The sequence below is a fragment of the Cajanus cajan genome, chromosome 8, assembly GCF_000230855.2.
Source record: "Cajanus cajan strain Asha chromosome 8, NIPB_CcT2T_4, whole genome shotgun sequence".
Taxonomy (NCBI): Eukaryota; Viridiplantae; Streptophyta; class Magnoliopsida; order Fabales; family Fabaceae; genus Cajanus; species Cajanus cajan.
This window is the reverse complement of record NC_138524.1, coordinates 18,562,759-18,576,315: the sequence shown is the minus strand read 5'-3', so window position 1 is coordinate 18,576,315 and position 13,557 is coordinate 18,562,759. Positions and strand designations below refer to the sequence as shown.

General features: G+C 27.9%; 1 protein-coding gene across 1 annotated transcript; it reads left to right on the top strand.

Annotated features, from left to right (window-relative positions):
- The first annotated feature begins 691 nt into the window (after nucleotides 1–691).
- Nucleotides 692–4,603, top strand: LOC109807665 (G-type lectin S-receptor-like serine/threonine-protein kinase At4g27290). Its single transcript, XM_020370240.3, has 7 exons — nucleotides 692–2,245; nucleotides 2,669–2,776; nucleotides 2,901–3,058; nucleotides 3,141–3,351; nucleotides 3,489–3,726; nucleotides 3,806–3,956; nucleotides 4,046–4,603. Exons 1-7 carry the CDS (start codon nucleotides 976–978, stop codon nucleotides 4,352–4,354), a joined length of 2,445 nt encoding a protein of 814 aa, XP_020225829.2. The 5' UTR covers nucleotides 692–975; the 3' UTR covers nucleotides 4,355–4,603.
- Nucleotides 4,604–13,557: the final 8,954 nt, after the last annotated feature.

Here is a 13,557-nt window from a genome sequence, read left to right as displayed (position 1 = left end):
AATTTTTTACTAGTATTTTCATATTATTCTGCATGCTGATAAAGATTTTTATAATGATAAAAAAAAATGTTTAAATTTTTGTGGCAATTTTAACTGGTATTTAATTTTTTTCTATTACTACTAAAAATTTAAGAAATGATTCATAACTTATATATTATTTAATTATCTAATATACTAACTTAGAATAGTAAATTATGGGTCTAATTTAACCATACAAAATTAACTTGTAAGGTGAGAGTTATTATCCACTTACATATTCTTTAATTATCTTATTTTTAATTGATATGAGACTTAAATTTTTTTTAATAAATAACTATTGTTAATAATAAATTTTAATATAATATAAATATTTTTTTTAATAATTATTATATATTAGTCATTAATATTTTTTAAATAATAAAATAAAAATAATTATTTTAATAGTATTAAATAATTTTTATTATATTAATAATAAATTTTGTTGTAGTGTATATTCTCTGTCAGAATTTTTGGCACCATTATATTTTTTTTCAAAGTAAAAAATGAAGTAACATAAGTTTTTCAACACAATTCGTTATCATGCATCACCCGCAACGGAAGAATATCTTTTGTTATATCTAATTTCTATTATGACTTTTATACGCGCAACAACTATACGGTTGTCATTGACTTACAAGTCTTCTTTTGAGTTCTGACAATAATGAGTGTTGTGTTGTCTTGGTATTACTCTATTAACCATCTACCATTCTAACACTCTTTTGCAACTTCCCTTTTGGCCCCCTTCCGAATCAGTTCATTGAGATCTCTCTCATTCTATAGTAGAAAAATATCAATGTCAATTTCTCTTGCATATTATTATTGCTATAATTCCTCTGCGTAATCAAAAAACCTTATATATTCTCCCAAAAGCTCGTCTTCCTCAAGCTTCTACTTCTACTAGTGGTAGAGGCCATATCGTGGTTGCGAACGTAATTTATAAGTCATTGCTTCCATAGCATGAAAATGTTATTCATTTGGTTCTTATTATTCTCCTACCTGATTACTACTTCCACTTCACTAGACAGTTTAGCAGTGGGTCAATCTATCAGAGATGGTGATACCTTGGTTTCTGCAAGTGGAATTATTGAAGTGGGTTTCTTCAGTCCAGGAAATTCAACAAGACGATACTTGGGTATATGGTACACAAACGTATCCCCTTTAACAGTGGTGTGGGTGGCCAACAGAAATAACCCTCTTGATGATAAATCAGGACTTCTCAAACTCAATGAAAAAGGGATTCTTGTGCTTCTCAATGCTACAAACAACACTATTTGGTCTTCCAACATATCAAGCAACGAAGGGAATAATCCAACTGCTCATCTTTTGGATTCCGGAAATTTTGTTGTGAAAAATGGACAAGAAATCAACATGGACAGTGTCTTGTGGCAAAGTTTTGATTATCCGGGTGATACATGGCTGTCAGGTATGAAAGTTGGATGGAACTTAGAGACTGGTCTAGAAAGATATGTATCATCTTGGAAAAGTATTGAAGATCCTGCTGAGGGAGAATATGCTTTTAAAATGGATCTTAGAGGATATCCTCAAGTAATTAAATTCAAGGGACATGATATAATAATGAGAGAAGGATCATGGAATGGTTTGTCTCTAGTTGGAAATCCGGCTCCATCTCAATCGTCATTAAAATTTGTGTCCAATGAAAAAGAGGTCTATTTTGAGTTTGAGCTTCTTGATAGACCGTTCTTCGAGGTAGTTACACTGACCCCTTCAGGTGCAGGGAAGATTTTGTTTTGGTCAACTCAAAGAAGCACTCGGCAAGTGGCCTTCACAAGTGAGGAGAAAGATCAATGCGAGAGTTATGCCTTTTGTGGTGCAAATTCTATTTGCAATTATGATGGTAACTCTCCAACTTGTGAATGCCTGAGAGGGTATGTTCCCAAGTATCCTGATCAATGGAATGTCGCAATTTGGTCCGATGGTTGTGTTCCAAGGAATATATCTAATTGCAAAAACAGTTATGCAGATGGCTTCTTGAAGTACACACACTTGAAATTGCCAGACACGTCTTCATCATGGTTTAATAGAACCATGAACCTTGATGAATGTCGGAAGTCATGTCTTAAAAATTGTTCCTGTGCAGCATATGCAAATTTAGATATTCGTGATGGAGGAAGTGGCTGTCTACTTTGGTTTAATACTTTAGTAGACTCGAGGAAATTCCCTCAATGGGGACAAGACTTGTATGTCAGAGTCCCTGCTTCAGAATTAGGTACTCAATCAATTTTTTTAATTTATTTTGATTTTGATTTTTGCCTTGGATTTCTTCCCTTTCTTTTCCCGTTCCATTTCCTGTTGATTATTGCATTATTCTACGAGAAAAGAGTGGAGTAGGGTAAGGCCATGAGAATATTCAAGGTGACTTGAGCAATCATTGTATTGTTGTGCCTTGAAATGCATGCTCAAATGAAAATAATTGAAAGGAAGATATGTTGGTTGCAAGCTTTTGCCAATAAAACTAATTTATTAGTAATGTATTGTATTTATTATGTGGCATTTGTTTTTCTAATTAAATAAAATGTTTTTCTCTCTCACTTGGTGTAAAGAAATTAGATTCAATTTTTTAAGCTTGAATCACTACAGCTGCTGTGCTTAAAGTTGGTTATGGTGACTGATCATACTATGTTACTTTTAGATCATGCTGGCCATGGAAACATCAAGAAAAGGACAATAGAAATCACTGTTGGTGTGATTCTTTTTGGATTAGTCACATGTGCATGCATATTTATAATAAAAAATCCAGGTAAGTATATAAATATAATTTACCATTGAATATAGCCAGTTAGGAACAAGAAAAGAAGAAAACAAAGTATATGAATTTTACATGTTAGCTGGTGTTTAAATACTGCTATCTTTCAACCAAACAGGAATAGTAAGAAAACTTAATAGCAAGCCCTACAAAATTAAACATAGACACGAAGTTGCTGATTTGCCAACTTTCAATTTGTCGGTCTTATCTAATGCTACTGAAAACTTTTCAACCAAAAACAAGCTAGGAGAAGGTGGCTTTGGACCAGTATACAAGGTGATAAAGAAAATTGATTTCCAAAATTTTTTTTTTTTTCATAAAATATTTCTAGTTTTTGAAGATGATTTTTTTTTTCCAGGGCATACTGATAGATGGACAAGAGTTAGCGGTGAAAAGGCTTTCAAAGAAATCTGGCCAAGGGTTAGAAGAGTTCAAAAACGAAGTAGCTTTGATCGCAAAACTTCAGCACCGTAATCTTGTAAAACTTGTGGGTTGTTGCATCGATGGGGAAGAAAAAATGTTAATTTATGAATACATGGCTAACAAAAGCTTGGACAACTTTGTTTTTGGTCGGAACCTTTACGATTTATTTTAAACATTGATCAAGTCATATATATGGAAATCTTCTTTTTAATTTTGTATTTGTGGTTCATGAAATGATGAAGGTTGTAACTGTTGCGCTAAATGCATGTCTGTTTTTTACTAGACGAGACCAAAAAGAGGTTGCTAGATTGGCATAAGCGTTTCAACATCATTAGTGGCATAGCTCGAGGACTTTCATATCTTCATCACGATTCTAGGCTGAGGGTTATTCATAGAGATCTTAAAACTAGTAACATTTTACTAGATGCAAATTTGGATCCTAAAATATCAGACTTTGGCTTGGCTCGATTATTTTTGGGAGATCAAGTTGAGGCAAACACAAATAAGGTGGCTGGAACATAGTAAGTTACTTTATATCTTACTATGATTATTGATAATGTATTGTCAAGTTCTACTTTAATAATGAAAAGTCATTTTCAGTGGTTATATACCTCCAGAGTATGCTACACGTGGACATTTTTCAATGAAATCAGATGTTTTTAGTTATGGTGTGATAATATTAGAGATTGTAAGTGGGAAAAAAAACAGAGAATTTTCAGACGCAGAAAACAGCAATAATCTTCTTGGCCATGTAAGCATATTGATCTAACAATGTTGCTAATTAGTATAAATTTCATTATTTCCAATTCCAACCTACTAACTTAGTTCTCACCATCTTAGTCATGGAAATTATGGACTGAAGAGAGGACAATGGAACTACTGGATGAAGTGTTAGGAAAACAATGTGCACCCTCGGAAGTCATGCGATGCATACAGGTAGGACTACTATGTGTGCAACAAAGACCAGAAGATAGGCCAAACATATCATCTGTTATTTTAATGTTGAATGGTGATAAATTATTGCCAAATCCAAAGGTTCCTGCTTTTTACATCGAGAAAGATGTTACTTATGAAGAAAATTCTTCACCCTCAAATCACATATTGGGCTCAGTTAACAAGCTTTCCATCACAATGTTAGATGCAAGATAGAAAATGAAGGCAAGAAAATGATTAGGTTTCAGCTTATGTGATACATATCAGTTATTTGATTATACATGCATAACTAGTGAAAGAGCTATTATGAACTCCAGCTTTTAACTTTGTTCATGTATCCAAACTGATATTTGGGATAAGCATACTATTAAAGAGTGTGTATTAATTTGTGTTTGTAAATACGGTTGAATAATCTATTATATGAATTATGAAGTATTGCAATAATTGATTAGAATTAAAATAAAATTTTGTTTAGATAAATTTGTTGATAAAAGATTTTAAAATATTTGATTTTATTTAAATAAAAAAGAATAAGTTTTATGTAATAAATTAACTTAAAAGAGAAAATATTAAGCTAGAGACATTACTTGATTTGACATAAAGTCTTACATTAGTTACATTTTTGTAATGCCAATCTGCTTCAAGTTATCGGTTACATTCAAAAGTATAAGAATTTATATTCAAAATCGTGGTTTGAGGCGCTCAGTTGAAAAAAAATAAAATACTCTTTGATTTGAATCTAAAAGACGCTACGTCTCTCTAAAACTAAGAAAAATATTAAATAAATTTTTAAATTTAATTACTTATTATCATTTTATTATTTCTAAATTATATTTAATATAAATATTAAAAAATACAACTGAAACGTTATAATTAAGAAAATATTTTAAAAATATATTATTAAATGACGTAAAAATTTTGAAATTTGTTTATATATAATAATGAGTTTTTCTTTTATATTATAATAGAGAACAAAGAGAATAATATTCTCACGCTATACTTACAAATACTGATGGATCATTTTTAATAATAAATTTTAATTAGATTTTTTCAAATTACAAAATTTAAATTCAATATTTTAAATATGAGTTCAACAGCAAATATTATGAGTTCAACACCACTGAAACTATCATATTGTTAGTTTTTGTATCGAAAATTAAGGCATATGGGCACGGTGCCAACCATTTTAAAAAAATTTGTGCTTTATTTCTCATTTAACAATCGATGGAAGAACCGAGAAGGCACACTTACCGGCATTTGCATCCCCCTTGATCTCATTTCATTGTCATTTGACCGTCACCGAAGGGAACGTCAGTGTCAAATAGCATATAATTAAGATCTTCAACAATCATTTTAGTTGCAAAGTATATATTCAACTTTAACTAGACGAAGTAGACGCAAAAGTTGTTCGACTTCGTCAACATTATTCATAGTTATCAATAATATAAAAAAAATACCAAAACTGGATTTTATCTTCTAAACAATTACACTAGGTCCAAAAGCATTAAATTCTAGTTGAGCCTAACTTTGACTTTTGGTTATCATGATTCATGTATATGGTGGACTTGATACATACATACGTACGCCAACTCATAGTGCACATGATTCACGACTTAGTACATGATTCATGACATTTTAAATTTAGCGTTGAAAAAGTTAAAATTATTTTTTTTTTAGATATAATGTTTTTTAGTGTCAATTTTTTTAACACTAATTTAATTTAAATTAGTGTTAAAAAAGTCGATATTACGTTTTAAAATAACGTCAGTTTTTCTGATAATATTTGCATCAATTATTAATCGACGCTTATTTCTCGCAGCTATTTTAACATTTTCTTCTAGTGTTAACAACATAAGAAATTGAAAACAATTGATAACAACTTATACAATTGAGTAACAAATGTGTAGTTATGTATAACAACTTATGGAGATCTCATACAACTGAATGAGCAATTTAAGTGGTTTAACCTTGAGGGTCCTCTTGTTGGACGAGCTCTAAAAGAAGCTATCACGGAATTGTCTTCTTGTTGAGCAATAATAAAGTTGCTAAGTGAGAATGTAATTTGGGCCCTAGATGAACTCTAATCGGTGCAAAGTAGCTTTTTTATAACACATTTTATGTCGGGGTTTATGTCACGTGCCATAGAAAGTGATGTGATGACAAAATTGTAAATATGAGAAAACTTTTTTATGTCAAGTATTATTTCACTAATAAAGAAAGTTCTTTCTATGTCGGTAAGTCAACACCCATCATAGAGGCATGTTAGTTAACTATTGAACTAGCTTTGTGTTTGTTTATTTGTATTTAGGAAATTGGAAACTTTTTCTTAATTTGTTCATTATACGTGATTAACTTAGAATCGTTGAGTGTTTCTTTATATACAAGGTATTACTTTATGTTATTATTGTTATTTGGTTGTTTATTTAAGGCATATTACATATTATATATGACTGTATTGAGTTGGACAATCCTATACTATATTGAACTATACTTGAAAAAAATCTTATTATATAGGTTGGGAAAAATTAAAAAATAGCCAAATATTTTTTTTTAAAAGAATCCCACATTTTATGAAGCATGCTGTCATAAAATGTGGAATATTTTATGATGGGTGTGAAATTATTCACCATAGAAAATAGGTGTCAATGTGTTAAAAACATTACACTTGGCACTCATACCATGAAAAGTGTTGGCTACCCATAATAGAAAATGCATTTTCTATGATGGGTATTGACCTTTCATAAAATGTTTGGACATTTTATGTCATCGAGATCTATAACAAGTTTAGGATTGACATAGAATATCTAAAATATTCCACATAAAAAGTTTATACTACATATTAGTGACTAAGCAAGCATTCATCTTTGCTAGGCAAAAACATGAACTCTCCTCATGTAGATTCACCTTCTTTCATCAAATCTAACCACCAAAAATATGATCCATCACATGCAAACCATCAAGAAACATCCAAACAATCTATATATCATGAATTCAACATCAATTTCACAATGCAACATCAAAACTCATCAATTTTTCAAGTTCATTGGGTCACAAGTCTTGAACACTTGAAAAACCCTAACCTTTTACAACCTAAAAACAACTTCAATCTTTAACAACTGAGCCACCAATGGGCTGAACAACTTCAAACACAACTTTAAAGCATCTTAAGGATTTAAACAACAAGCTTCCCTTATCACAATTGGTTCACATAGCAAAGAGAAGATAGGAAAATGAAAAAGATTTCAAAACCTCTCATACAACAACTTGTCATAAAGATTCACAATTGCTAGGATTGAATATCAAACTCAACTACTCAATTACTACCTCAGGGAAGGAATTAGGGACTCTAAATAATGTCAAAAGAAGAAACAATTTTCTTGATTCTAAAATTTATCTCTCTAAAATTTTAAAAAAATAAGTTTATGAAGTTCAAGTTTCTTAAATACTTTATATATCTTCCTTAAAACTCGACCAACTTTAATCTTGACTTAAACAATTCAAAATAACTTTAACATTCAAGAATTTCTCAATCCTCATAGTTCTAAATACAACAATACTTACAACATATAACACAATATAAAACAACATATATCATATACAATAAAGTAATGTTGGGAATATGCCTAAATATCTTTAGGAGATTAAGTTAGTTTTTTTATAAGAATATTTTATTTATATTTTAAATATTTAGATTTAATATGTTCTGATTATTTTAAGATTTATTTCCTTATTTTAGAATAGGATAATATCAATATTTAATTTTATATAACAAATTTTCTCTATAAATAAAGACTCATGAATAAAATTATATTATGCTCCTCTAATAAAAAATAAGTCTTATAAAATATTCTCTTAAACAAATATCATAAAATAACTCCATCAAGTAACAACGTACACAATGTTACATAGGAGACTCTAACTTAAAAAGACAACATACCAATTTTTTTCATGGTAAGATCTCTCCAAAGGATTAAGTTCCCTGTAGTGTGGTTGTATCATCTTGCAAAACTCAGCCTTTCCTATAGTATCTGCGAAAATTCAGCTCCAACATAATTTCAAATAAAATTAAAATCTGTACGGTTCTTTTCTGCACTTTTTGTTTTAGAATTGTTCTCATAAGGGTAACCATTTTTGTAACAGATATCGTATGTAACCTTATGCATAATGGACTTTTGAATCCAATTTTTTATTCGAGACCAGTTTCTGCCCAATATTTTTTTATTAAAAAAAACTTCGATCGTGATTGTTTTCGTCTAATCATAATCTCGTTTGCAATAATTTATAATGTAATTTATCGATATATTATATATTATTCTAAAACGCAATGTTAAAGTGTTTACACATTAGCATGAAGCCATGGACATTCTCATTAAATAATGTCAATATAAATATTTTTGGTTACAAAATCATATCATCCATTCTTACATTCTATCATGATTCTTGCTCTTACATTCCTTGTTTCTTTTGTAAGTCTCTTGCCATGACGTGCTTAGTGGAACAGGGCAAAGAAAGACAAGACAGAAGCTCCAACCAAGGAGCCAACAAGGGGCAAGGTAGCTGAGGCTCCACTGCTTGGGCCAGGGGCAGGGGCAGGAACCTCAGTGGCAGCCACTGCAGCACTCATGGAGGCAGCAGCCATGAGGACAACACAAGTGACCTTCTTCATGTCCATGATGAACAAAATGTGACTTGTTTTGGAGACCCGCTACTGTGCTAATAAAACAATTGTGTTGTTTTATTATTTTTGCTTGCTGGTCTGAGTTACAATGAGGCTCTTGATGGCCTTTTAAAGATGGGGTTTGGGTTATTTTAGAAAAACACTACATTTTAATTAAGCTTGTCAAACGGTTCTAATGAGTGTATGGTCTTGCATGATTTTAGGGTTTGCTTCATAGACTTTAGTTAATATGCATCATACATTTGTTGTATTTGGGTACAAAAGGTTTGGTAACATCATGTTGTTCTTAGACAATCTGTAAATAAAGAAACTAGAACTATTCAAATGGCCAAACGAATTATGAATTGTTAAAGTTTTTGCTAAATATGTGTAGTTTTTCTTTTCTACTTCTTGTTATTCCTAAACAGTTTTAGTTATTAGAGGGTATGTTTTATGGGGAAAAAATAAAAATAAAACACAGTTTATATAGTTTTTGATTAAAGTTATTGAAATTTCATCTATTAAAATTAGTGACATTAAATGAAATAAAGAATGACATATTTAGGAATTAAATATTAGTGATTTAATATGCTTATTTTAAGTACGTATCAATTATTTTTATTAAATATATGCTCTTAATATCTATAAAATAGATAAATTTCGATTTTGTGGAAAGAAATTTTTAGATTTGTCACATCCTCAAAAATTTGGAATTATTGTTTTTAATTTATATTATTATATAATCATTTTTAATCACTTGTTTCTTTGTTAAAAGTTAAGTGATTATCTTGGATGTTATTCACAATTATTTCTGATATATCATGCTAGTGGATGATACCTCTAAATTTATTTATAAATCATTAAAAAATATTATTTATTTAGATTAAACTAATTTTTATGGGAAAAATAAAGTGACTTTATATTTTGAAGATGTACACCAAAAAACAAAAAAAATTACATAAAAAAATTATAATTTGATCATTTTATAAAAAAAAAATAATGTTTACAAATTTTAGAATGATAAAAAAAAAATAAACTCACCTATTTTTTAAAATACTAAAAACATATTTAATTTTTTTATCCATTAAAATTCATATAAATATTATAAAGTTTATAATAACTCATATACGTTGAACCAATTTAGCTCGGCCACATTGGTAGTACATGTCAAAAACTCTTATATAGTGATTAATTTTTTCCCTTTTTTTAATATTTTAGAAATTAGAGAATAATTTATATTATAGGGATTAATATCTTTTACAGATTATAAAATCATCTATAATATAATGAAGTGAAGATGAAAATATATGTTAATTTTTTATATATATTAATCAAGATGTTTATCACGGAAAATGATGCAGTTATGTTATTTTTAATTAAATAAAACAGGATTAACAAATACAATCGTATCAATTATTTTTATTGTTTTTTATTTTCGATTTGCATATTGTATTATATGCATTTACGTGTTACAGTAACACTAATAAATGACTTAATTAGGGTTCAAAATTATTAATTCGTAGAATTTATGACATTTGCACAATGCAGTTTTATATCTATTCATTAATTTAGGGTCCATTCGTCTTATTTTTAAAACTAAACATAATAAAATAGCCGAAATATCATTTTTGTTGTATTTTCAAAATGATTCTAGGCTTAATGTCAAAAACATAAAAACTTAATGGTTAACTATTTCTTGTTTTGAGTTATAAAATTACAACACTGGCTTTTGTTATGTCAAGACCGCATTTTACATTAAGCTAAAATAGAAGTTTCATCACTATTTTTTTTTTTTTTTTGAGTTTGATTTTCAAAGTATAATTCATGGGATTTTTTTCTTTTACTAAACTATATTATTTTCTTTATTTTACTTAAGATTCATTTTGGTCGTTTATCAAATATTCATTTTGATCCTTTATTTTTTTAAAATTTGGATTCATTTGGTTATTTTTGAAACAACAATTATTTTCAATTTTTATACATAATCCCTTTTTAACAAGTTCAAGACTTGAAGTTTATTTTATAATATTTACTTATAAGAAAATTATCGAACGCAACAAAAATTCAAAAAAAAAAAAGTTTCATTAACATGTTTCATATAAAAAATAAGTTCAAAAGCAATTAAAAAATTTTAAAAATATAATTTCATATTAATTTTTAGTTGTTCATGAAATATATTTTCCATACGATTTTCACTATGTTTATAGCTCTCTTGAAATTAACATTAATTGAATTACTTTGTTTTCATAAATGTGAATTTAATATTATAAGATTCACGTATTGAATTAGTTAAATTTTTATTCAAAGTTATGTTGTAATAATAAAAATGATCATGGTTTTAAAAAGACCAAATCAATTCAAATGTAAAAGATAAAAAATTAAAATGAACATTTTAATAGATACATGAACAAAATGAATATAAATAAATAAGAGAATCACACTACAAGAAAATTATTATAGTGCCACACCATATAGTGATACAAAAATTGTCACTAAAACTTATTTTTTTTCCTACACAATAAATATAATATATATTGGTATATTATCAAGTGTGGGCCGGGTATAGACTATAGTGACATATAAAATATATAAAATATGTTGTTAAATTTTATTTACAATCAACACTAAAATTGTATTTATCCATGTGCCAAATATATACATCTATATACACTACTAGAATTTTTCTTATTACATGTGACTTTTCCTGCGAATTTTTCATAAAAATTTGCAGGAAATGTTCTTACAAATTTTTCTGCGAAATTTTATTTGCAGGTAATACCTTTGTGGATAATATATTTTTGCGAATTTTAAAATTCACAGGAAATTTTCCTACGAAATTTCTTGTGAAAAAAATTCGTAGGAAAGTTTCCTGCAAAAAAAAATTCGTAGGAAAGTTTCTTGCAAAAAAAAATTGCATTTCCTACAAGAAACTTTCCTGCGAATTTTTTCGCAAGAAATTCTGCAGGAATATTTTTTACGAAAAAATTAAAAAAAATTACTATAAATTATATATTTTAAGAATTCATAATCTTTTATTTTCATACCTCATACATAATCTTTTAAATTCTAAGATTGTAGATTATAAGCCTAACACTCAACCATACAATTCAACTTGTAAGGTAAGTGTTGCCCCAACTTATATACTCTTTAATTGTTTAATTTTCAATCGATGTGGGACTTGGAGATTTTTTAAAATATTAAACTTATGAATTTAAATATTTTTTATTTTTCCTACGAATTAAAATTTGCAGGAAAATTCGCAGAAAAAGTTACCTGCAAAATTTTTCTACCATTTAGTAAACATTACTTGCGAATTTATTTTTGCAAGAAAAAAAATAAAATTCTTACAATATTTTCTGTAAATTTTTACCATGGAATTTTTTTTCCATGATTATTAAAATTGTAGCAAAATTTGTAAGAAATATCTGTAAATTTTTTTCATGATTATTAAAATATATATATCTTTTGATTATGTGATTAAATATATATATATATATATATATCATTTAATAATATATAATTATTATTTTAAAAATTATCAAAAGTCTTATATAAACTATGAGATAAAAGTGACTAATAAAATAGAAATCAAAAGATAATTAATAAAACATACGAGTTTTCAAACCTTTATGAGACGGAATAATTGAAGGAGTATAATATACTTTTAATCCTTTTAAATTTTCTTAAGTTTGATTTTAGTTTTTTTAGATTCTTTTTGTTTTATTTTATAAGTTTAAATAATATTTTATAATTGTTTTTAAGTACTATTTAAAGTATTTTATAAGTGTAGAAACCTTGCGTTTTTACTGTTTGCAAGTACTATATACATATTAAAAATTATATAATTATTAACCAATTTCAATTATATATATATATATATATATATATATATATATATTAATTTTTATTAATGTATTAAATGATATAATTTTTTTATTATTAAATGATATATATATATATATATATATTTAATGTCATTTTTAAAATTTTTCCCAGAACGGGCCGTTCCAAACCACGTTCTCCTTCGTTAAAACAGTTCCTGGAACGGGTCGTTTCAAGGTCGTTCCACATTCAAAAAAAGGTGTAATTTTTAATTCTGGAATGGCCCGTTCTTCGCCCGTTTCAATTTCGAAAAAATGACTCTGTGGCTTTAAGCAGAACGGCCCGTTCTGCTTTCGGAACGGACCGTTCCACTTTTAAAATCTGCCCAAATTTCATCGCAAACACAAAAAAAAATATAAAAACAACTCAAAATTTGATTCCCCGAGAACCGAATTCTAAGTTAAAAAAATAATACTTTGAAGCTCAGAATTCGGTCCCCAAACACAAAAAAAAATATAAAAACAACTCAAAATTTGATTCCTCGGGAACCGAATTCTAAGTTAAAAAAACAAAAAAAATAATACTTTGAAGCTCAGAATTCGGTTCCCCGGGGACCGAATTCTGAGCATGCACAGTAAATGGTTCTAGTGTGGTAAATAAACTTGCACAGTTGTTAATCTTGTAATTTTTTTTAAAAAAATAATATTTTGGTAAAAAATTCAAATTTCAAATATACAACCTTGTCCATATGTGATGACCTTGTGCATATGTGATGCGATTTATCCCTTTGTGATTATTATAATTACTAAAAGAATTATTGCAATTTATTTAAAGAAAAACAACGGTATGTTAAAAATTCCACATTTTATTTCTAATTGGATAAATGAAACAATATTAAAATCTATGATAAATAATTAAGACATTATAGAAAGTCATACAA